Raw genomic sequence first — 26587 nt, 5'->3', positions numbered from 1 at the left:
GAGGGATTACTATTGACGCAATATATACACACTTAGCCGCTAGTTTATTTAGAACTTTTTTTGAGGTGGGTGCGATTTTGAAAATATATTTTTTGCAAATATTATTATTTTTTATTTGTTAACAAATGTGCCTAGGAAAATAAGACCTTAATTAGACGAAAACTAGAGATACTAAGGGTGACCTGGCTGTACAGCCTCACCCCAGCCTCCCCCTTGACCTTTTAGGTTGAAAATTTAATAACATCAAGGCCCCACATATAGAAGTAATCTGACCAAATTTGGTCAAAATCGGCCCTGTAGTTCTGGAGATATAAGAAGTGCAAGACCGAACACACACACGTACATACGAACATTCGGACAATTTCCATCCGGTTTTTTATGTTTTGTTAGGTTTCAAAACGTCAAGATCCGGTTAAAACCGCGTATGCTCAAATTGGACAGATTATAATACTTTCCCTTCTAAAGCTCTAGCTCTGCTATAGCGCTTGACGGGATAGTAACAAGTATATTACTCAGTCTCTTTCGGGCCATGGTGCTTTTAGGAATAGGTTGGCTCGTTTCGGCCTGGCTGATTCGGGTTTGTGTCCGTGGTGTGGCATATTAGATGATGCCTTTCATGTTTTATATGTCTGTCATCGGTATGATGAAAGACGATTAGTGGTAGTGAGGAAGCTCGGGATTGTTGGGTCTACTTTAGATTTAAATGTTAACTGGAAAAGCCGGGCCGAATGGTCACTTGTGGAGAACTTTATTAAATTTTTTTTCTTCAGCGAGTTGGGGATAGCAATTTTAGTTTAGTAGAATTAAAGTTGCCATATTTGTTAAGTTGATAATAACATTATTTACTGGATAAATATAGATCACGATTTATTTGTAAATTTTGAGATGTATTTATAGATTGCGGAATAATTTTAGTCTTATTATGTGGACACATAACCCATAAGGTTAGTGTAGTAATTAAATTCGTCATCGCAAAATCAGCTGATTTTCGAAGTTAAGATTCTAAGGTTCGAGTACTTGCAAAGACTTTTTTTTGAATGCTAAACTGTAGATACCGGTGTTCTTTGGTGGTTGGGTTTCAATTAACTATACGTCTCAGGAATGGTCAATCTGAGTCTGTTCCAGGCTACATGTTTGTACATTTACACTTACATTGCACTAGATCTGCTACTACGTCAGGCCTGGCAAGCTAACAGTAATTGTATTTGCATGTACACACACATCCAGACCCGGCAGCAGCTGGAAAACTGGTTGGATATATATATATATATATATATATATATATACATGCGCACACACGTGTGTGTGTATGTGTGTGTGAACACATAATAAAGTTATAATTAAGATTGTCAAAACATACATAGCTCATATTTATTTGCAAATAAATAAAATTTAAATTACAGTCGTATCTTGAAATCTAAGTTTATTTTCATTTAAAATAACGTGTATTTGTAGACATTGTGAGAATGCGTGTAACAACAAATCTAACAATAAATAATTTAATAGTGAAGAAGAAAAACTGAAAATATTTTAAAAACTAAGGTTATGAAAAAAATAACATAAATGGCAACTGGATTAATTTTAGCAATCCTGTGGCAGAGTGGTAGCATCTCAGTCTTTCATCCGGAGGTTCCGGGTTCAGATTCCGATCATGCATAGCATTTTTCATACGCTACAAATTTTCATTCTCACAGGACAAAATGACCAAAACAATCGAAACTCGTCATCTCAAAAAAAGTAAATAAATAAATATAAAGAAAATAAAATGTAATAAAAACTAACTGACTAAATAAAAATAAAATGAGAGCTTAACGTATATGTGCAATAATATGTAAGCAAAATTTTTAGGTTTTTATGATTTCAGTTGAATATTAGGGATAACAATTGTATTTTTCATCATATTACTATTATTACTCGACTTTGATTACCAGGTTTTAAACAGAAGTTCTTTGCAAATTTAGCAGAAATGAACAAAATATATGCCGTTTTTGAAGTTGAACTTTTGAACATTTAGTAATTTATTACATAATTTTGATATCCAAAACATTCTGTAATTAATAAACAAATTACTTTCATTTATAAATCGTTATAAACGTCGTTATAGTTTACTGTTGTCATATCTGGAAGAACTTTCACGGGAGAATCATCGTGTAATCTTTCAAATCGATCCGAGTTGCATTCTCTTACTCCTTTTTTTCTTTTATTATCTACCTACATATAATTGATTTCTCACTCGCAAGACAGTCATACAGGTATCGGTGAGAGAGAGGAAGCGGGAAGTGCAGTCCGGATGGCTGAGGGCTATGGGGAATAAGCATTTGCTGCCGCAGAGGCAGCGTTAGAAAGAGCAATTACTTTCAGAAGTTAACGGTACATTCTTGGCCTTGTTCTTAAACCTTATTTCAAGGCCACGCCGCTCCAACTAACAATGCTAACATACATACCTACTTCACATGTGGCTGCCGCATACCCGCCTACCACTTGCCGCTGTCATCATTCTCCTCTTTAACGCCACCGATACAAGTGTTGTACTAATCAACTAGTTTAATTTTAATGTCCACAACTCACACTAATGTGAAGTGAGAAAGGCGAATACATTATAACAATCGATGTACAAGCGTGACCTGTGATAGTATACAATCCCTCTTCTACATTAGATGACATACACGCACGGCAGCGATGAAAGCATCGCATACAATCACACACATACACATTAAAAACTAATAGTTTTTAAACTATAAGATTATCATTTAATATTAAGCATAAATAGTCAAGATAATTGGTTTTTGGAGGAAAAGTGCTGGTATCAGTAATAAATAGTTTCGTTAGTGTTTATCATAATAAGAATTTTCAATCTCTTTTTTCATACAGAGACAACATTGTTTTTCTTATAGGAAGTCTGAAAATTTCACTTTAATTTGGGATAAGAATAAAACAAACAATTATTCCGAATATCGAGTCTACATTCAAATTGCTCACTTATTCCTTAAGTAGGCGTATATAAATAATCTAACGAAAAGAGAAAGTTTAAATTTATTTCTCCTCTCCGACATCTACATAATAGTGCACGAAGTTTATATACTTTTATAAGAATTTTAGCAATGAAATCAAAATTGCAGGACTTGGTTGGGTGAAGGTAGATGAGAAACAGTTTAATTTATAGTTCTTGGAAATATCACTGATAGGGAATAATAATACAATACATAAATGCCTGTAAATTTCATTAAGACGACCAAAAAGTTCTTCTAAGCAAGTTTATAGTACGTAGAGTACGATAAACCCATACACGTAGAGTATCAAGATATTATACTTTCTCTTATTAACGAAAATTTTCAAGATTTTTTTTGTAATTGTAATGTTCAATTTTTGTAGAGTTGCTCAGTCTTGTGTTTTTCATTAAAATAAATAATTTGAACGATTTTATAAAAATCCGTAATAAAAAATAAAAAAAAACATAAAGTACTATAGAAAAACAGATTTATAATTTTTATAACTAAGCTAACTAATTAGAATTTAAAAATATTGAAATAATGTACTTCTTTCCTCAACTGGGTAGAGATTGTAATGCAATGTCTTTAATACAGAAAGGTTATTGCTTTATTATATGTCGCAGTATTTCTCATGAGTGTGATGTGTGGGCTCTGTATGCTGATATGCCAATTAAATTCGGCTAGGTGAAGAAGGCAACGGGAAGCCCCTTTATTTCTCACTCTCTTGAGCAACCCTGGACAGGAATAATTATTCTTGAGAATGGGCATGTCATTTTTTTGAATGGCTAGTTTCGTGTTAGGTCATCTATAACCGGTTATGGTTCCTGAAATAACACCAAAGGATGTCTACCAAGCGTATAATAATAAAATTAAATCTTTTATCACACAAAGGAAACAAAACCTAGAAAAAACCTCACAAAAACGGTGAGGAATTACTTCTGCATAATTTTGTGCTTTGTGTTTTTCCTTGTAAAAAGTTAAAACGTTACAAAATGTTGATAAAATGATTACAAAATTTGTAACACTAAAACATTCAAGCAAGTAAATAAAAATATGCAAATACACGTGCGTTCCTTTTTATGAAAATATAAATATGTTATATTATACGTATAATCGTAGAAATTAAAAATATAGATATACAACAAATATTAATTGTCCAATTAAATCCGATTCAGATCAGTTTTACTTTTTAGTGATTTAGATTTTGACAGGCGCATCTGGACTTTAAATTTAGAGGATATCAAATTATCCGCCTGATTCCCTCCTACCTCATAAAAATCCTTAAAATATCTTTAATATTCCCTTGAAATTGTATTAAAAATGTATGATTGTAAGTAATTATTGACCGATAATCAATGATGTAACTGGTCGTTGAGACACTTTACATCATTTTCGCTAAATTCTAAATTTTGTAATAAAATATGTATTGATTATATAAATTAACAAAAGTATAAGTCATTCTCAAGTAAATCTATCTAATTCTTACTGAAAATTCAAGCTTAACTACTGATCACAAAGGAAAGTTTGAATAGACCGAGAAAGCAATGCAGTTTTCAGCTTGTGTAATGTCCAGTTCTACCAGCTTGTGTGAGAAACCTTAATCTCTTTCTCTTCGGCTGAAGTGATATTTATATTTTATTTTATGCAAGGAAGCTCATTTGAAAAGACAAACCATGTAATTATTAGTATTCTTAATAAACGATTTGCTTGTCCACTTTTATATCTTAAAAACTCGTTTTCACTTTCTTTCAAGTAGCCCTTTCTTGTAGTTGCATTGTAACACAATGCATTAGACAAATACATAGGCGTAGTGAATATTTAAAAATGCCGCTATGCATAGCGATTTATTTAGATTTTCAGAATGAGGAGTGGAATAGGATTTAATATTGTTAAACGAAATCAGTTTCATCATCTATGAAAATTTATCGTCTAACAAGACAACCAAATATTTTACAGTTTCAACGGAAATACTACTACTGTAATTAATGGGTATACTGTTCATGTTATTGACTGAGACGGACTATCGGGTGGTTTTAATCTCATTTGTAGATAGAAAATTTAATTTATTGCAATCACACTTAGATAGCCAAATGAGTTTTTAACCGCTGATGGAGAGCTTTATAAACCTACTAAGAAAGCTATCTTCTGATATTTATACAGTGTTATAATGGCGATTGGGTAGCAATGAATTTTCTAAAATTTTGACGAAAATCATTTACATACATTAAGAAGATCGATGGACTCAAGATACTTCTACGGATCAACCCCCGTTCTACATTTTGAAGTTAAAACATGTATTTTTTGTGGGTTTTCTTATCGAAAGATGAAATTTCAGTCATTTTTTTCGCAGTCGGTATTGAACGACTCAATCAACCGTAAACAGATATTTTAATCCAAATAACTAAGTTTATTCATTAGGAAAATCAGCCTAACTGAATTGAATGCTTCTTTGAAATTGCAAAAAATATAAAAGGAAAGTTTTCATCCAAGTTTTTTAAAATATTGTCTAAAAATGTGGAAATTGTTGGATTACTACAAAAAAGATTCTCTAAAAAAGATAAATTTCTGAACTAAGAAGTTTAAATGATATAGAAACAAGTAGCCTATATGTATAAAAAAAAAAAAAAAAAAAAATACTAAAGAGGTAACTATCGAAAAATTATTTCACCTAATAATCTCTTAAAATTCTATTTTAGAAGTGCCGAGTTTTTTTTTTATTCTCTTTTTAAATACATTCATGAGTAAGCTTCAAAGAAGCTATTCTTCAGGTTTTTTATATTAAGTGTCTTTTATCAACTCATTTTTTTGATCTTTTCTTAAGTATGGTAGTTTCCATCTTGATCTTTTCCTTTGGAACATAACATGTTTGGAACATAATGTTTTATTCAAAGTGCGATTTTCCTTTCTTATCTCAATATATTTATTCTCTAACAGATCTTTTTTTTTTTTTTTGCTTATCCATGCTCATGTTTATCAATTTTATTTTTTACATCTTAAATTTACCACCACTATTTTTATTCTCAAAGCATTTTAAATTTGATGCATTGATTTCTAAGTGCTCTGGTGAATATCAATAATTTTTTTCTCCTCTTTATTAATTAGTTTATCATACTTTTAATTTTTAAATTATTTGTGGTAAGATTTTAAAAAAAATTCTTCTTTATTCCATTTCTAAATAAAAGGGTTAAAATAATTCTTTCCCATTTCTGTTGATATATATCCATGCTTTTTATACGTACATTTCTTTAAACGGTCCTCTTTTACTGTTACGAACTTCTAATTTTACTTTGAAACGTTTTTTACACGTTTTACGAATTTGGATGTAATACTACTTCTTGGTCTTCAAATTTATTAATATTTATGCAAATTTAATTTCTTAAATCTTTGCGAGGAAGAAAAAAGATTAAACAACCAGTAGAAAATTAAAATTTGTACCAATATTAATATTCAAGATTTCAGAGTATCAGTATCCTGTTCAACCGAGATACCAAGGCAATTCATCATTAAAATTTTCGTTAATTTTTAATTAATTACCGTTGTAACGATACACCATTACTTACAAATGAGTTGTTATACGCATTTATCATATTTTAGCTGATTTAATAAAATTGAGAAATAGACAAAACATTTTTAAATAGTAAAAAATCAGATGAGAAAGAAAAACTTCATCGGCTTCATAAATGGGAAGAAAACGGATATGATGATTCACCACTTACAAACTCGTGTTTCGGAACACGTACGAGTCTCAGTTCTCTCTGAATTTTATCTTTCCTCCTTAACTTAAGGATGACATTACGGAATAAAAATAAATCGTACGATAGTAATAATCATCCCAAATAATGAGACAAAATATACGTAAACTATATTTTAATAAGATTCTTTGGAACATCAATTTATTCTGTTCACTGACAGATCATGAACTTGTTTAGGTTTTTTTGGGACGAGCAAACATAAGGTTATCATAACATATTTTCTCATCTCAATTACCGGTATTACTTATAAATATTAAAAGTAAACATTTGTAATAAATATGACAAAATTGTATTTTTAATAACGAAACAGGTTTTTAAAACAAAGAATGCACTCAACTACATAAATACGAAAGGATTATTAAAATCTTTTAAAGATATAATTATTGAACAAAAAAGAAATAATGTTAACTGCCACAAAAAGAAATCGATTAAATATTCGTTGTCGAATAGAATTCAGGAACTAAGCAAACATTCTAATAAAGAAAATAAATTAATAAAATAAAATTCGCAGGATTTTACATTTTGCTTTTTTTAAAATCCTTTCCGATGATAGGATTATCGAAAAACTTCAGTTTAATTGCTTACCATCGGAGGAAAACCAATTTAACTTATTAAAGTAAATTTTATGAAGTTAGTCAGTTATCGTTAGATATCAAGGCAAGCAGGCGGATATTTTATATCCGCCTACCGTAAGATATCGAGACGAGTCGATGGGAGGCGTATATAACTCGCAACGAATATGTTAGTACATACTCGTTGCCATTTCTTTTTCTGATATTTTAGATCAATAAAAGAATAATAGTTTACAGTTTGAGTTTTCATGTGATTCACTTCAAATGAGGAATATCAACTAAAACCTTAAGTTAAACGTGCCTTCTTTTATTGTTTCACATTCCAAAAGGAATGAATGAATGATAGTTGGATAGGCGCAGGAGTAGACGATGGACAGCTGGCATTAGAGATGGTATAAGAGGTGGCAGCAGAAGTAGGAAGGAAGTGGGCCAATTGTCTCATTAAAGACCTGAAACCTTGGATGAGTGAGGTGAGCTGAATTTTTACCTCACGGAGTTCTTCACAGGACATAGCTACTTCCGGAGTATCTACGTATGGGGAAAGTTAGCATCCCTCAGTGCAGGTACTTACTGGTGAAAGTGGTGACAGATGTCACACTTCTTTGATTGCATGCAATATACCTCGCAGCGAAGGGCACTATAAACGTCGTAAGGAGAAGTCTCTCCGGGCAATATTGTTCAAGTAATATTGATGAATAAGGTGGCTTGGGCCTCGATATCGGCTTATGGTCCTGTGAACTAAGAAGGAGCAGGGCTACTTAGCGGACTCCTAGATGGCTAGGAAGATTATATGATTCGGAGTGTTTCTCTTAGACAACAGACCAGTGACGGATTTACCATAAAGCAAAACAAGCTGCTGCTTGAGGCCGCACTTTGACAGGGGCCTCGAAGTAAAATATTTTGAAAAATAAAAGTAAAATTAACAAAAAATAAAGAATATATTTATAATACTTTATGTATTACTTTTATAACTTATGTATATTTGTAATTGCTATCTTCAATTATGTAAAAGTTTCATTTATATTTATAGCATAGATTATAATGAGAGTATATTTTAAAATTGGTTTGTCATGCAAACCATTTTTTCCCGCGCGTCATTTCCATGTGTAACAAAAAGATGGCGCCTTGGTCAAACGTTTTGTTCGTCTTTGTCTAAACCGGCAGAGATTCTTGAAGCATCTTGTTTCGTTGCTTGAGTCAAAGATACAAGGTATGTATTCGAATCATACTATTTAAAAATTCAAACGAAAAATTAAGGTCAATAAAATTCATTAAAAAATGTATCAGGTTGTATCTGATTATTTCTGTTATCATAACCTATATGTTTATCAAATGAAATTTTGTAGGATAATAGGCAATTGGAACTTCCGGGGGGCCTCATAGGGGGGAGGGGGCCTCAAAAATATCGATTTGCTTGGGACCTCGTCCAAGGTAAATCCGGCACTGCAACAGACAGAACGCTCCGAACTGATGTAATTCGAAAACATTTCCGGCCTGGGGAAAACGTAATGAGAGAGGGGGTTTTGAATAGTAATTCCCACTCAACTACGCTCAGTGCTTTTGAAAGGTTTTTTCCTCTCCCAAAAAAACCTACGTTATTTAACACACCATTCTCTTAATTGTTAATCTTTCAAAAAAATTCCATCGGGGTATATTAATTCCCTCCTGATTGAGATAAAATCTAAAATTAGACAACTTTAATACATTTGTCTTATAATGCTTATAATATCTGTAAAATAACAATTATTATTATTTATTTATTTTAAATAAATTATTATAATAAAGTGTTTTATTTTCTAAAGATTGTCCACAATAATATGAGTTATGGAGGCTCTTCATGATTAAATATACAGCAGATACGATTCTTGAGTCCATCATTAATTTTCAGTGATGGTTTGCTGAGGACTTTCTTACCATGAGTAGATTTTTCTTGTATGTAAGTCACTTATTTGTTTCGTGATGAAGATCAGGAATAATAATCTAATGATTTTTGAATTACGTAAAATGTTGAATAAATTTAAAATTTGTAATTTTGGTAGATTTTAGCTTTCTTGTAATAATTTATAATATTAATATTTTATATATGAATGTATAACTGACGAAAATGATTGATGTGTTATATATAATTATAAAAGTTTTATAAAAAGATATAATACTAGATTTTTTAACATACAAGTACGTATCTTCCAATAAAACTCACAAAATGAGCCGTAAAAAACAATATCTAGAGTTAAGGCTATAATTCAGTTAACACTGAATAGAAAAAAACATAAGAAAACCAACGTAAACAGTATAGAGATTTTCAAAATTTTACAGAAATTAACATTCAAAATTTTTGAGTAGAAGCAGGTCCAGCTTATACTGAAAAAAATGTAATGTTTCTGTTTATTTTTACATCGTTTTTTAGATGGATTTCTTTTCTTTTATTAGAAAAAGAGCGAGTAAAATTTTTTGGGACTGAGATAAAATTCGGTATTTGTTACTAAGTGTGCGCAATAATGACAGGCAAAACGAAGTATTCGATGATTTGGCAAGGCGAGTTTAATGCCGCAAATACAATACAAGTAGATAAATAACCGTTTATAATTCAAAGCACATATTTACTCTGAATTGTCTAATGTTGGTGTTAATATATTTTAAATAAATGCATTAGAAGTTTACATAAAGGAAATATTGTACTGAATAAAAAAGATTGTAGACTGTAAAAATACTATTAAACAAATTATAATTTGAAGAATGTAATTAGAGAAACTGAGGAAATAATTTATTCTCAAGTGTGATGGTTTTGTTTTCGAATATTTTTTTCATTTAATTTATAAAATTAATAGGTAAAAATTTATTGAGAACAGCAATACCATACTTTTTGTTAGTTATATTTAAGATCATTTTATATATTTTTATAAAAATAAAAGTGTTTCTTTTTATTTTCTTATATTAAACTGCTTATTTCCCCTCCCTCTCTAATTAATACCTTTTAAATATGAAATTATGTGTAATTTCATAAAAATCCATTAAAATTTTCTATTAAGTATAAAAAAAGATACCTAATAGAAAATGTGCTGCCTTATTAAAATATACCCGTACCCTTCACAAGAACTTAATCAGGACAATTTCATTCCATTTCAAAGATACAAATCAGAATGAACATTAACTTTTTCTCACAAAAATAAAGGACAGAATTATTATTTTAAATCTTATGAGTGATGCCTTAACTCTGTACATCACCGGGACAGGCTGCATTATAAATATTATTGTCATACAGAAAACACTCTGATCGGTTGGCTGGTGTTCCTCGCTGCATCAAAAAAAAAAAGACTGGAAAAGTTAGAGTACAGCAGAAAATTAATTTTATCCTTTTTTGTCTGAAAGAATACATTATGTTGGCTAAACTACCTCTATTCGGGAGTAAAATAGTAAAAAGCTGAATTAAAAAGAAAAGAAATTTGTAATTACAATAAGTAGACTGGGCTTATTTTTACTTGATAACAGGAGGAATATAGTTTGACAATCGTTTACGTAGATATCTAATTAAAAAACGTCTGTCTTGATTAATAACGAATCACTTTCTCATTTAATCTTGGAAATGTCACAGGATATACGAGTATGATAAATTAAAAACAAAAGTTAAGATGATTGTAGCGACTAAAATTTATCGCACGAAATTTAAAAATAAAATTGATTACAATTTGTGGAATAAAACGATTTGAGGATTTCATATACAGTACAACTTTAGATGTAGATCTTTCCATCGTCGTAAAGTGACCGCGTTTTATTGGTCCCAGCCGAAAGTTTAGGATTCCATAGGTGTTCTGAGTATTTTAAAAATTTATTTTTGTACAATTTATTTTATAAATAAATTTATAAAATTTATTTATATAGATGAAGCATAATTTGATATACGAATCATGCAAAGGTAACAATAGTACAAATAACACTTGAAAAAAAAGCTATAATAATGGTGTATTTTCTCTGTTTTTTTCTTGTATGATCATCTTTTGATCATTTTTTTTCTGATCATCCGTGTAAAGTTATCTTTTTTATTAGTTACATCGATGCTCCATATATAATTTCTACTGTTCTTATAGCATGACAAAATAGTTTTCAAATTTGTATTTGATTATTTTTATATCTCTAATTTTAATTTATTCTGTAATTTCAAAGATAAGCTTTCTCTTTTATAATTACAAACTACCTTATTATGTAGAACATAATTTTAAGAATAAAAAGAGAATTGTTAAATTTGTTATAAAAATTAGAAACTTAATGAAAATCAAAATCGTGCTCAAATAATCTATTAAAAAAAATCAGAAGGAAAATAAGTAATTTCTTCAATATTACTGTTTGCAAAAAATGACCAATAATAGAAATTTATTCAAGTAAACTCGTACATAAGTTTATTTCTATAACAAACTTACTACGAATATAATTGTATAATTCAGTAGACGTTGGAAAACACATTAAGATTTCTATACCGACGAATACTAAATAAAATTACGGTACTTATTGTTAGGAATTTTTCTCATATTATCTTTTAAACTTCAGAAAGATTTGATTTTTTTGTAATATATTTTTAAATTTATTTTCAATACAACTCTTTCGTTAGTCTAATTTCTAAATATAAAATACATGATAATAATAATGAAGGGTTATTATTGTAGCTAAAAATACACTTTATGGAAGAATTTATTTTATTATTTATGTTTAGATTAGGATGGTGATATTTATTTATAGAAAAAGATTTATTAATATGTTTTTTTCCAAACGGGTGAATTTTGAAAAACGAAAAAATCTTTAATCCATTGATCGTCGATATAAGTACGATATATAAGCACATCTGAATAGAATTTTATAGATTAAACACAACAACACCCCTGTTCAAATAATGCAACCCCTGTTCAGCAAATATTTCTCTGAAGAACACATTCATTTTAGGAGATTCTTGCGTGCGTTTTTAGATTTCATGTTTAACTAGTTAACAAAAAAATGTAAAATATTTTTTCACTTTCTTTTAAACTATTTTTAATCGCATATAATCTTGCATTATTCTTGTTTCCATTATTTCATCATAAATATGTAAATGTTATAGGATTAATAATGTATTACAATGATAAAATATTTTTGTTGTCTTTCGTATATATTTTCCGATCAATTTTGAGCTTATACCTCAACATCGAAATTTACAGATTTGTGAATAATAATTTCCATGTTACGTAGGTAGTAATAATAGTTAACTATGATATTTAAACACAGAAAATAATCATTACAATAACATAAATGAAAAAGTTAAGTATATTTTTACAAATAATTATACAATAATTAACATAGAATATTTATTTGAGCATTTATTTTTATGTATACAGATATTTCTATGTCGTGGTAATTATTTTTTTAAATTGTTATAATTTAATAGTAATGTTAAATATGTACAAAATTTATATTTCTTTAATACATTGACACCTTCTTTATGTACAAATTGTGGCCTTTATATGAATGTACATATGCATATCACAATATTAATAATGTATCTTTTAGGCCGTTACAACAGGTCTATTTGTATACTTTCATGGTAAGTTCGGTAACATTTTTAGATCAGCTATTATTTATTCTACTTTATAAGAAATAACTGGATGATTTTTTTTTGTATCCGAATAAAGCTTTTAATAAACTAGTCTCATTACATTTTATCAAAGTAGACAAGATTTTGGATATTGCAAAAATTTACACACAATATTTTATTGGATTATAACAATCTGAATTAACTGGTAATGTGTGTAATAAAAAAAATCAGAAGAAATCAAATAATTAAAATTCTTATTGAAATGTTGTGTATATTTGTATTACAAAACTCTATCGCCCAATTTTTAAAAAAGTTTTAGCGTAATAAAAAAAAGACAATTTTTATAATTATTTGAATAATATTATTCGGAAAACTGAGATTAAATTGCATTGCAAAAACCCATATTCAATTATAATTGGAATTATTAAGAAATAGATATTTCAAATTTTTTGCATCACTCCTAGTTTCACTTATTTTAACCGGTTCGGGCAAATTCTGGAAAAACGAGTTTTTTAAAATTATTTTTTTCAATTGGTAGAAAAAAATAATGAAATGTATATTTAAAATTATGAAAATTATAAATATATGTTTGTATTCTACAAAAACAGTTAAAATGACCCTTAGACAGGACTTTTATTACCGAGATATGCTATTTTCATGTAAGTATTTCCAGTCTTAGAAATTACCTATTATATTATTGAAATAAATTTTGTTACCGATTAAAATAGAAAATAAAACACTAAGAATGTTGTATGAAAAATACTAAGGATTGATAAACGTTAGTGGTGGAATATTTCAATTGTGAGAAGAAATATGTTTTGCTCTTGAATTACAAAATCTTAAATTAAAAATTTCATTGATTCTTTAATACGGTCTATAAGACAGAATTAATATCGTGACTTATCATAGCCAAAATTAGTACTTATAGGAAGGAATTACTAAAAGAAAAAAAATGTTTTTATCTGGATAATAAAAAAACTTTTCATATTATTTATTAGACAAGAATTATATATCACACAAAAAGAAAACTATTTAAAAAATAACACAAAATATTAATAAATATCTGCGAATTATATGAAAACAAATTAAAAACATGAAATATAAAACGAACGTACTACATATGGATAGAAAATAATTCGTTATTTAATTGTTTCATCATGATTTGGCCACTTTAAGCAGTCATTTATTACAATTAAATATTATACATAATGAATTTTATATTTATATATACACACACACACACACATACACATAATTATAAATATTTATAAATAAATTAGTCCATGTAATAATATTATAATTAAATACACAATTAAATACAGATATAAAAGTAAGGATGATGTTATATGTCGCACCATCTTAGTTGAAAATTAAAAGGGGATTGAATGAAGAATCTGCCAGGAGAATAACAGTAAATCATTAAAAAAAAATCACCGAAGGAAAAGTTCATTTCATACCCTGAGTTGTAAATCGTGTCAGTTTGACTAATGGTATCGAAACATGAGCTGATATATAAATCTTACATATCACGTTTTAGTGTCAGCTGTTGTTTTATTCTATTTAATTAACATTAGTTAATCTTTTCTCAGATTATTGTAGCCAAAGAAAACGGTTGTCACTCGTCACAACATACAGGAATAAACACGTTTTTATATAAATAAATAATACAAATATATAATAAAGTAATATAAGAAAAAATAAACCGAGATAAATGTGAATAAACTTAATTGAAAAGGTAAATTTTCTATTAATTTTATTAAAAATAATTAATCCCTGAGATTATGTATGAAATGTAGTGAAAAAGAGAAACAACATGTCAGTACGTGTCCGGATAAGGTTATCGAAGGCTAAGAGGCAGCAATTACGCAGAGCGGATGTGACAAAGTGGAGCGTTTGACAGATGTATTATTTGGACAGGTCAGAGTAGGCCACGTGCTATAAGAGTAGGCCATACAACCAGATGGAAGATGGAGATGAGGCAGGAAAGTAGGTCGGAAGACTGGTCTCAGCTAGGTAGGGAGGGACGGTACGACCCATCCTCAATAATAATAAATAACTCTGATCATAGACCATACACATCTCGGACCTGCAGTCCGGTATATTTACATACATTGTCCCATTTGATTAAATAAATAAAATATTGTCCATTTCTTACGATACTTTCTTCAGTACGGATAATGAGTCGCAGTCGGATCAATCGGTTTTTTAATCGTTGTATCTACACGGACTCTTATATTTTATACACAATTCATAAGCTGTACATTGCATTTCGTGCAATGAGTTGTAAATTAGTACACTATTAATTACGTATGAAATAATCGTAACATTAAGGTCATTTTAAGGTGTTATAAATTTGTACATATTGTAAAATCGACTGTGTGCCGGTCTTGGCTGTGTCCGTTACAACGTTGAACGAAACACTGTGTAAAATCTTTGGGATCGTTTTAAATAGCGCCAACAATTGGCACTAACTCGCCATCTTTACAAATTCTGAGTTGTCATAGCCAGGATGAACGAATGTCGTAGTCACACCTTTGCGATCTATTTGCCGAACTCGGACGAAAAGAAAAGCAGCAACGAGGCAGGCTACGACAAGTACGACCAGAAGCATGATTAATCCGGCGACAAAGCCGGGTAGACTCATACAAATAGATTCAGAATCAGCTGAACCTGTAGTTGTAGAGATAACTACAGTCTCGTTGTTTGTATTAAGGGCGAAGTTTACATCACCTGGTGCTACAACTTGAATAATTCTACTTGTATTGACATCTGTCATCTCTTGAGCCTCTCGTTTGTACACGTGTGATACGACAACTGTGTGCAGTATTTCACCCTCCAAATGTCGCCTCCTACGAGCTCCTTGTAATTCTGCTGGCAGTCCTTCAACAGATCTCGGTCGACCACCTAAAGTAGCTAAGTTGCCTTCTAATTCATCACTAACACCACCTTTCCTCTTTACAGTCGTGTACTGAGCAGCATGTCCTGGTAGTGGTGGGGGTGGAAGATGGATTTCATTATTGTTGTTATTGTTATTGTTGTTATTGTTGCTGTTGCTGTTGCTATTTGTATTGCTGTCTCTGTTACTGGGTGATGTTTGATGCGGGGCGGGGGAAGAGGGGCTGGGTGGATTTGAAGTAGATGAAGGCGGAGGAAGTACATCGGGTTTATTTTCAGAATATGCGCCAGCAGGTCCTGATGGATGTCTGGGGTCCGGGTAGGCAGCAGGAGCACCGTATTCTGGCAGTGGTGGTGGTCCGTACTCCGAATGAATGGAGTTAGTGTGTGAAGGAGGAGGAGGTCCGTACTCTCCAGGAAGTTGAGGTAAACCGTAATCGGCTCCACATCTTGGCTCAGGACAGTTGTATCTGCACACTTGAATCACGCACTGAAAGTGAACATTCATCGAGTCTGGGAATTTAAACGCTTGGAAATAAGCGAAAGAAACTACTGAAGCTGAAGGTCCAAAGTTCTTAATCTTTTGGAATTTGGACATAATTTTTGGTCTTACTACACATCCGTGTTGATCTACTAATTGAATAGGAGCACGTTTTCCATCATGCGCTACACAGTTGCGGACTAGCATGTCAAATTTATTTTCGTCATCTTTAATGGCTAATACCATGGTCATCGTTTGACCGATCTTTACGATTCCGGACACTTCGCTAGCCCAAGGTCCTTTTCCGACTTGAATTTGCATCCAGCATTGCAAGTTGTCTCCAAGGAAGTTGGCTGTGACGGCATGGAGCATGTCGACCTGGAAAGGACGAAAAGTAACTGCTTTCTCGTAGAAGTCGTACCAGGTACAACGCAACTTTCTTGCCTGATCCCAGACCTCTTGTACATACGGATCGTATTGAATAATAATCGTATTTTCAACATAGCTGCCACTCGGAGTCGAATAACCACCACCAGTATTGTGGTTAGCTGATGACGACATGCCGCAACTGTTCAAGAATATCTCAAACGTAGCGCTGAGATGTCCTGAACCCGGCTTCAAGTGCACGCAGTGTGGATCACTGTAGAATCCTGAAACACAATAAAGAATTCTTTATTTAATTTGTTTAAAATTATCATTAAAGATATAAATATCAATTATCAACCAGACATAACAAATAAACGGAGATTAATTTGTAGATTTGTGTTATTTGTTTTCTGGATTGAAAATTAGAAAAAAGAACGAAGAAAGTAATTTTAATTTTTTAAATTACAAAACCCTACGAAATATTTTTAAACTTAAATCAATTATTTCACTTTATACGTTTTTAGGGGTAATAAAATTACGGCATATTCATTCTCAGAATATAAAATTTGTTTAATTAAAAGCTCCACTAAAAGTCTCCCACTTAAGCTTGTCGCACAAATATTTATACATTTTTAATATTCCCAAAAAATTCTTTCCAGATTTAAAAAAAGATTTAACACTTTTTTGAATTGTTTACTGTTGTTTTCTTTATAAATTTTATTCTATATTTAAAACATTTTTATTCGATAACAATACTAATTTATTAATTAAAAAGAGGTATTTTATTCTTAGAAGTCAAATTAATTGCGCAGTTCCGTAATACGACAATATTGAAGTACTCGTGAATCGATGCGAAAATTTAATTTTCTCATTGAATTCATTGTTTACGATTGTTTCAGTTAAAATAAAAACTTTTATCTTTAACAAACGTTTCCTTAGAAAAATGAAATTCCTATTTTGAAAAATGAATGGAAATCACGCTGTATTGTAATCTTCTTACCATATAATTACTACGTAATTAGAAAACTTCGTATTGCACAATATGTAAGATGTCATTAGGAAAACAGTTTTATCGCAAAATAAAGAATAATGTATTAGAAAGTGAAACAAATTTATGTGATGCGTTTAAGTCATGTTGGCTTTCAGAAACAACAGAATGGTCAAAGATATACATAAACAATGGAGAAAGTAATCTGTAATACTATTATGAACATAAAGTAATAACGGCACATACCGTGAAAATAAAAAAAAACAGTTATTGTTCTTACAAAGTATATTTTTTATTAATTTTGATAATTACCGGATAAACATAATCATCTGTTACATATTTAATTTAGATGGAATTGTCACTGAAAATAAAGATTCTTGTTGATGAAACAAACAAAGTACGTATCTTTTTTAGTTGAAATGAAGCTATTGTTTAAAAGTAGAACAAACAAAACATCTCATATTGCGTAAAACGTACTATTTTTTAATAATGTATGTTAATGATTAATCTTCTGCAACAGAACTGTTTATGTCTATAATAGCATTTGATCTATATATATACTGTATAGTCAGTTGATTAAGTTAATAAATTTGAGCTATTAATAAATTATTTTAAACTATTTTCAAAAAGAATTAAATTAAGTGTTTTTTTGACGTTTTAACTGATTTTGGAATACTATTCTTTGATTCAATCATTCTGAGGTGGTGAAAATAGAAAAAAAATTTCGTTATGTTAGGTAAATTTTATCTTAAGGTAAATTTAATCTCTTATCCTACATCGAACAGATATGAATAAAAGTTACGTAAAACATAAGTTTCTGAACTTAAGTAATATGATTTTTATTTTTATTATTTAATTCTACGCCAGAGTTTCCTGAAAGATCGTTCTATGAACAGTTTACTTCACCTATGTTATTGTCATTTTTTATAAACTAGTTTTAATAAAAAGCTAGATAGCATTGGTGAACCAAGATTATTGTTACTTCCTTTCTATTCCAAAACGAGTAATGATTGATGAATTAGCTTGACTTAGCTATAGTTATTCTGGATTACTGCAGAATATAGCTTTACTAAAAAGATGATTGGCGTATCACCAATGATCTACGCGGAGTTTACTTAATTAAAATAATTTTTTACCTGGAATTTTTATTTAATACATCTAAGGACGGTCGGTAAGAACCGACCGTAGCTAGTAATGGTATAGAGAAATTCAGAAGGGAAAAGAAATTATTTTAGATATAGTACACCTGTCTTGGGCTGCAGTGAGTTTCAGAACTGCTGATAGCTGAATAAATGACCTTTGGGTAACCAAGTCAAAAAATACTCGCCAACTTAAATATATTTTTAAACAGAAGAGCTTATAAACAAATTACAGCAGATCAATTAATCTTGGCCTTAAATTAAGTTTGTTCCAAAATTGCACAGATTAAAAAAAATAGTGAAAGATATACGACTTACAATAGCTATTATAATAGAGTCAAATAATATACATCCAGAATTAAGAGTGCTGATTTCAGCAAACAAAATACCAAGCTTCTTAAATAAAAATTTATTTGTAAATGTGTTCTAGTTGCAATAAACTATTTAAGACCCCACAGAAATTTTCATATTTTAAAAGGTTTTAATTAATTAATTATTCTTTAAAAACCGTCGACAAAATTATTAAAAAATTTATACAGTTAACCTAAAAATATTACAAAACTGTAAGAAAACTGTTCAAAAGTTAACATTCAGAGTAAGATATACTGTATTTCTTAGTAGTTATGAAGTAAATAAGAAGTTAATTTTAAAAAAAACGAAGATTACCCTTCTTTCTTTTTAAATGAAATGAAATAAATATAATTATTTTTTTTTCTAAATGAAGAATTGAATTTTTCATTTAGAATTACAAATAAAATACTAACAGACATATTTAAAATATTTGTTAAGTGAATATGAAGTGTCTAAAATCAGTAGGATTCATTACCTCAGAATTATTAATCAACTGTTTTTTTCCGAAATATTAGCGGATCTTAGGAAAGGTACACAGGAATGATTCATGTGACATCACAGTAAATAAATTTTCATGCAAAAATCTGACAACAGGGAATACCTTTTCTAACCAAAGAATTCTGGGTTAAAATACCAGTTTCTTGTCTTTGCTAAATCTTATCTACTATATTGTTGATACAGCTACTAATCATTTGGCCTGATACGTGATTAATTTATACATCTTTTTCTACCTGTTGTGGTTTTTATAACTACTTAGAAAAACTAAAATTTCAAAAGGGAATATTATTAAAAAGAATTTAAATGTATTAATGTATGATTTATTATGTAGATTTTCCATGAATTATTATGTAAATTTTCCTTACCCTTTGAAAATATCATTCCATAGAAAGGTCGATCAAATTCGATGTTTACTCGCATGTGCGTCTTCTCACATTGGACTTGCAGGTGTTTTATTTGTGGCATGTCTGGTGTTGCTAGTGGCCATGGGTCATCGGGCCCAGGACCGGAAGGAACCGGTGCTCCATATTGAGGTGCAGGTGGGCCTGGTAAAGGTGGTCCATATACTGCTCGATGTTCAAGAGGTAAATTAGCCGAATCCAAAATCGGTGCATCGCTGCGAACTCCCTGTAAAATAGGTAAATCTTTTATTACAAAATAATTTCTTAGCAGGTAAAGAGTAAAAATATTTAAAAAAATTATTCATTCTCTTTTTAATCAATTCATCGCAATTTCGTAAAATTCATTGAATAAAACATTAACTTTCTCTTGAATTATTACGTATCATAACAAGATAAAAACATTAACGCAGTAAATATTTAAATTCTAAAGATGTATGTACGTTGTATATGAGTAAACATCTTTTATTTTTAAGTCAAAATTTTTGTTATTTTAACCAACATTCACTTTTTTGAATTTGTATATTACTATTATACCTTGATGAAGTAGACTAGGTTTCATCAGGATGTTGAAAATCTATAATTACTTACCCGTAAAATAAAAAAAAACAACTGAAAATTTATCTAAGAAAAGAACATAATAAAGGATTTGACGGTGTCAATTTTAAGAGGTAGAATAACAGAGTAAGAATAAATATGGAGAACTATTTGTACAGTTTTTCTGTTAGGGGTTGAGACAAGGTACTGTCTCAGGAATTTCGGACTGAGATAAGACAAACTACTCCTAAACTGTACTTACGACACCTGTTTTAAACAAAATATTCTGCCAGAATAATCATAACAAGAAGTTAATTACTTCCACTAGATTATGGATTTTTTCGGAGATCAGACTAATGGTTAGCAAAATGCATAATCTGTAATGAAATATTTTTATTGCAGGCAACAGCAATCGTTAAAAATGAAGCGATGACTTTCAATTAAATTATGATTTCAAACACGCTACTGCTAAAACAACTTATTTTATAAAAATCAATAAATAGTTTTTACTAAATAATCATGAAAAATAATCTTTGCGGGATTCATGAACTATATAAACGTTTTGTTTTGTATTTTAAATATTATATCATTTGTATTTAACATTATATCATTACTGTTGTATCAGTATATGGAAACATGTTCAGCATTTAAATTTGGTAATTTTTTGTTGTAATTTTCTTCAAATTTTACAAAATTTAAATAAAACAATGGTAACAATTGTTTTGGGAAAAGAAATTGATAATTTCTTTTACTATGTCTTATAGTAATTAATTAATATTGCATTGTAGTTGCATCACATTCTACAGCATGATATCATTCCCGTTCTAGTTTTTTAAAGGAATGATTAAAAATTTCACAACTCAGTTTACAAAAAAAATTCACGTTGTTGAATATAAGTAGGTTAATTCAAATATTATTATCTTGCATACAAATATCAAATAAATTATTCATATTGCAGAATTATGCGTTGTAAAAAGTTAAATTTTCATGACAAGAAGTAACTTTCTTTTATGTCACCTACGTGGAATGAATTTTGTTTTAAGTAGGTCTGATCATTATGGTAATGTGAGAAGGCTAAGTGCAAACTAATTAATTTATTGTTAAAAAATAGTAGTTATATAATAATTTCCTTAAAAAAAATGTAGGATTACATTTAACTAAATCCAAGATTTATAATAAAGATTAATTTAAACACGTTTTCATAGTTAGATAAGGATTTTTTTTATGAATCTGAACCAAATTTAAAACAAATTAAGTTCAGAAGACAATCGATTTCGTAAACGAATATGATTTTAAAAATGGTCTTTGTTTTTTCGACAATCACCATATATTTCACTTATATTTCATGAGAAATATTTTTCCTTGTGTAACTCGGAAGAAATTTGAAAAGCTACAATAAAAACAAAAATTATGCCTACAGACCTTTGATCCCTGGAATACGTAATAGATAGATGTGTCAATTATTATTCTACACCTTAATAAATTACCTTCACAAGATTTGAAAAATATTGCTAAATATTTACTCGTATATCCTTATTTATTTTACAAAACATTCATCATAATTTATTTATGAGATAATAATTAATTCATTGTTATTAAAATTATTATTATAAAAATTAGAGTTTTCGGTTGACGGAAAAATCATGCTTCAAATCTCAGAAACCCAGCATAAAAGTAGAAATTACAATTAAAATTATGTTAATTAAAATAGATATAAAAATTACACGGTCAGAACCGTCCATTACATCTATAAATTATTAAAAATTTCAATATTTCTTTCTTTTCGATTAGCATCAGTTGATACGGAATAAAGCCATATTTAGCAAGTTATTAAAATGTTAAAAGTATAAATTAGAATTTTATTAAACATTAATTTAAAAAAAAATAAGTTAAAGTAAATTTTAAAACGGTTATAATATAATAATTAATAATTTTTGTTATTCGGTAACATAAAACACTTTTTAAAATTATATATTATAATTTCTATTTTACTGAGATCTTTTCGCTTATTTTGTTTTAACTTTTCATTAGCAAACATTATATTGCTCATTAATAGCACGAAAACATTACTATTGTTGAGAACAATATAAAAAACCAATTAAGGGACTTCATCTATAAGTGATTATTATAAAAATAATAATTATAATTATTTTACACGTATAAATTTGCATTAAGTAATTAGTGTTTATGAATATTAGCATATTATTCTTGTGAAGTAGAGGGAAGAGTGTGAAACAGACAATCTAAGAACAAAGTGTCTTAAATTTAATTTAATTTTAAAATATATGGGTTGTTAGTTATCTGCAGCGGAACGAAATGTAATGAGGGAGATATTTTTTTAACGAGTTTACGCAAACATAATCCCACGTATAACCCACTTCACGTTTCTTAAAGGGGTTAAAAGTATAAAAAGTTGTACTTATTCTTTACGTAGTTATTATTCAATAACAAAGGAAATAAAATTATTGTCATTTCGTATTAGATTTCATTTTAAATATGGATTTTTTTTTTTAGGAATGTGTTGAAACAATTTTATATATTACAATTCATTAGTTCAGAAAGAAAAAAGTTAATAAAACAGTTACTTTTTTATCCATTCATAAATAGGATATTTTGACTACCGATCAACAGTCTTTCTTTCTAAATGTCCATTTTGTTTCATCTGTCTGGAAGAAGAGTATCGGCAAATTTGTGAAATGTGCCGATTTCATATTTTTATGATGTCTTCATAAAAATTCACAAGTGTCATTTTTATGAACGGCAAGTAGAAGACAACTTTCCTTTTCAGGTACATTGAGACCTTGATAAAGAAATTAACATATTAAGATGATTAAGAATTACTTAAAGTATAGGGGAAGCATTCTGCTCCCTTGCCCCTAAATGAAGTCTGTATTCATTTAATTTGTTAACTTGACAACGCTGTTTAGGAATCTTTTACTAAGTTTCTATCTAGGTCATTTGCTGTAAGTATATGTGAGCAAAAAATTAAGAACATCCTGTTTCGTGAGTTTTCTTCAAGTCCATTAAAAAACATAAATAAATAAGACTAAAAATGTAAATATTAACTTCGTATTGATCCTTAAATTCTGTCTGAACATTCCAACATCCGATCAACTTTTAAAATGCAAGTTAAACCCTTCCTTTCACAGTCTAAAATTGAATTCATTGAAAGAGGGATGAGTCATGATAGACGAGTATTTAGTATAAACAGTGTTCCAGGTTTATCACGACCGTATAAATGTTTTTATAAAACATTGGGAAACAACTGTTGCTCTTCTACAGATCATGTCTAACATGATCGTGAAAGCTAAATTGTTAATATATTTTTATGTCGTACTTACCCAAAAATAAAGAAATGTATGTACATTTCAATGCTAAATTTAGAAATAACAGTGAACTGTATTTAAATAATTAAGATGTAATACTTCATAAAATGACATTGGTTAACAAAAAATTAATAGGCTAATAAAATAATTTAATTTTTTTTTTCCTATTTTGTTTGTGAAAACATTAATTACGCAACTTAATCACAATGTCAAAATCGGTGTAAGTAAAACAATCGACAATAAATTAATCAAATGCAGTATAAAAAATTAATTCTAGAATTATTTCATTCCATGTTCATTTGTAATTCTCAGGAAAGCTGGCTGATTTCATAAGAGAAAAATTAAGTTTCAAAGAAAACACATTATTGTTACTATCTCACTACATTTTTTGAAGTCTAATCACTGCATAATATACTACGATCAAGATTAGTGGAACAAATATAATGGGGAAATTTAGCTATTAATACTTTAATTTTAATTGCTTCTTTAATTAATTAGTTAATTATGTTACTTCATTAGCTTTATCAGATTTTTTGATTGCATTAATTAATAAAGAATTATTCGTTAATTATTTTTTTTAAAGATTAATTATAATCGATATAATATATCGAGCAGAAATCTTCCAGCGGCGTCTTCTGTTTTTTCATAATTTTTTCTTATGTTAAATTGCAGTTAATATCGGTCGTTAACTAGTCTACATTTGATAAGATTAGTATTCAATCTCCTATTATATGCAATTCAATGTTTCGCGACAGAAAATAGTAAATAAACGTTTTATCCATCATTACCGGTCTCAAAATTGTTTTGACACTATTAATTATCATCTGTGATATCAGTCGCTAAACAGATTTAGTTTTATAAGTAATGGTGTTTATTATAAAGCCAGACCCTGTAACGGATGGAGTGAAGGTCTAACCTATAGAACAATTTGGTGGGCGTTTTTCTCTTTTCCTGTTTAGCCTCCATAACAACCGTAAGGTATTACTTCAGAGGATAATATCTATGAATGTAAATGAAGTGTATTCGTGTACAGTCTCAGGTCAACCATTCTTGGGATATGTGGTTAATTGAAACCCAACCACCAAAGAACACCGGTATCCGCGATCCAGTTTTCAAATCCGTATAAAATAACTGCCTTTATTTCTATTTGAACTTTAGAACTCTCGACTTCGAAATCAGCTGATTTGTGATGCCGAGTTAACCACTAGACCAGCCCGGTGGGCTAATTTGGTGGGTTTGATGTGTGCGGCTCATTGAAAAGAAGACAGATAATTCCTTGAATTCTCAAGTATATTTCGTATGGGATGTTTATTATTCATGAATGTAGCTATTAAATTTTTTTTGGTGAAACGGTGAAATGTCAAAGGGAATACCTCGTGTCAGTTCTCTTATCACCATAGCGGTTGTGACAATAGAAGAAAGGAAATGTATTCTAGACAAAGTATAAATTTGACAGTTATTTATTGTGAAATCAGTTAAATGTAAACGAATTAAGTTTAGTAAAATTTGAATTCGTTAACTCATAAAAGCATGCCGCAGTTAATACGAGATGTACAAGATGATTTTTACTTTCCCACCTAGCGCTATAGTAGAGCTAGAGCTGTAGAAAGGAAAGTATGGTAATCGGTCCATTTTGGACATATACGGTTTTCACCGGTTCTTTACGTTCTGACACCTAAGGAACCCAAAAAACCGAGTGGAAATTTTCCGGATGTTCGTTTGTATATATGTTTGTGTTTGGTGTTAGGTATCCCATATAAATCATATTAAATCACCACAACTACTCGACATATTTTGACCAAACTTGGACAAATTACTTCTATATATGGGGCATTGATGCCATTAAATTTTCAACTTAAAAGGTGAGGCTGTAGAGCTAGTATCTCAAGATTTCGCATAATTAAGGTCTTATTTTTTGGCACATATGTTAACAACTTAAAAAAATAATATTTAAAAAAAAATTGCAAAGTCGTACCCCACCTTAAAAAATGCTCTAATAAATTAGTGGCTAACTGGGATAGTGTTTCATTAGTATCACGTCTCACCACAAGGAGCGCTAGTGTAGTACTGACGTACAACTAACTGCTGTAGTCGTTTTCTATGTTGTAATGTCCTAGGTGTGCGGAAGAATTAAATGAATGATTAATGTTTAAAGTGTAAAAAAGTATTTAAAATGTAAAAAAGTATTTAAAGTGGCCGCTAGTATCACCTCACCCGCGCTAATGAAATACTGTATGCGCGCGCGCGCTTTAGTTAGAATCACTGAATTAAATAAACAAAAAATATTGTATTTAAAGAAAATGATAAATATTTTAAATTAAGTTTTGTGTGTGTAAGCCGTGCATTAGAAAAAAGCCGCGTGGTGGGATGGTCCTACAACTGTGTTGTCTACTTTTTTGTTATAGAAACGCATTTTTCCTGTAAATGTTTACGCAAGCATAAATATTGAATTTGAAAAAAAAAATTCTCCTAGTTACCCAGTTTGTATTTATAATGAAAAGAGTGATATACAAGTTCATATTCCTTTTAAATTACTCCCCCTTCAAAAAACAGTAAACTATGTTTTTCTTTCATTTTTTACTTTATTTCTTTTTGATTTTAATGTAGGATTTTCACATTTTCAGTTTGAAGTACTCTGATCAAACGATTGCTGTCAACATCTCTTTCAGGAACTTCAGAATAATGCATCTTAAAAGGATGCACTTCTTAAATTTTATACTGGCTAGGATGCAAGTAT

At 29.5% G+C, this 26587-nt stretch overlaps 1 protein-coding gene across 1 annotated transcript in view; it reads right to left on the bottom strand.

Moving 5' to 3' along the window:
* Positions 1-14653: 14653 nt before the first annotated feature.
* The window catches only part of dyl (transmembrane protein dusky-like), an 80487-nt gene continuing 68553 nt past the window's right edge, over positions 14654-26587 (bottom strand). The window contains exons 3-4 of the mRNA XM_075354777.1: positions 19955-20216; positions 14654-16897 (exon numbers count right to left, since the gene is read on the bottom strand). Coding sequence (XP_075210892.1) covers positions 15339-16897; positions 19955-20216 — 1821 coding nt within the window. The 3' untranslated portion in view covers positions 14654-15338. The remainder of the gene's footprint in view (positions 16898-19954; positions 20217-26587) is intronic.

The sequence above is a fragment of the Lycorma delicatula genome, chromosome 1 (assembly GCF_047948215.1).
Source record: "Lycorma delicatula isolate Av1 chromosome 1, ASM4794821v1, whole genome shotgun sequence".
Lineage (NCBI taxonomy): Eukaryota > Metazoa > Arthropoda > Insecta > Hemiptera > Fulgoridae > Lycorma > Lycorma delicatula.
The sequence above is the reverse complement of the archived record's forward strand: the minus strand, read 5'-3'. Positions and strand labels throughout refer to the sequence as shown.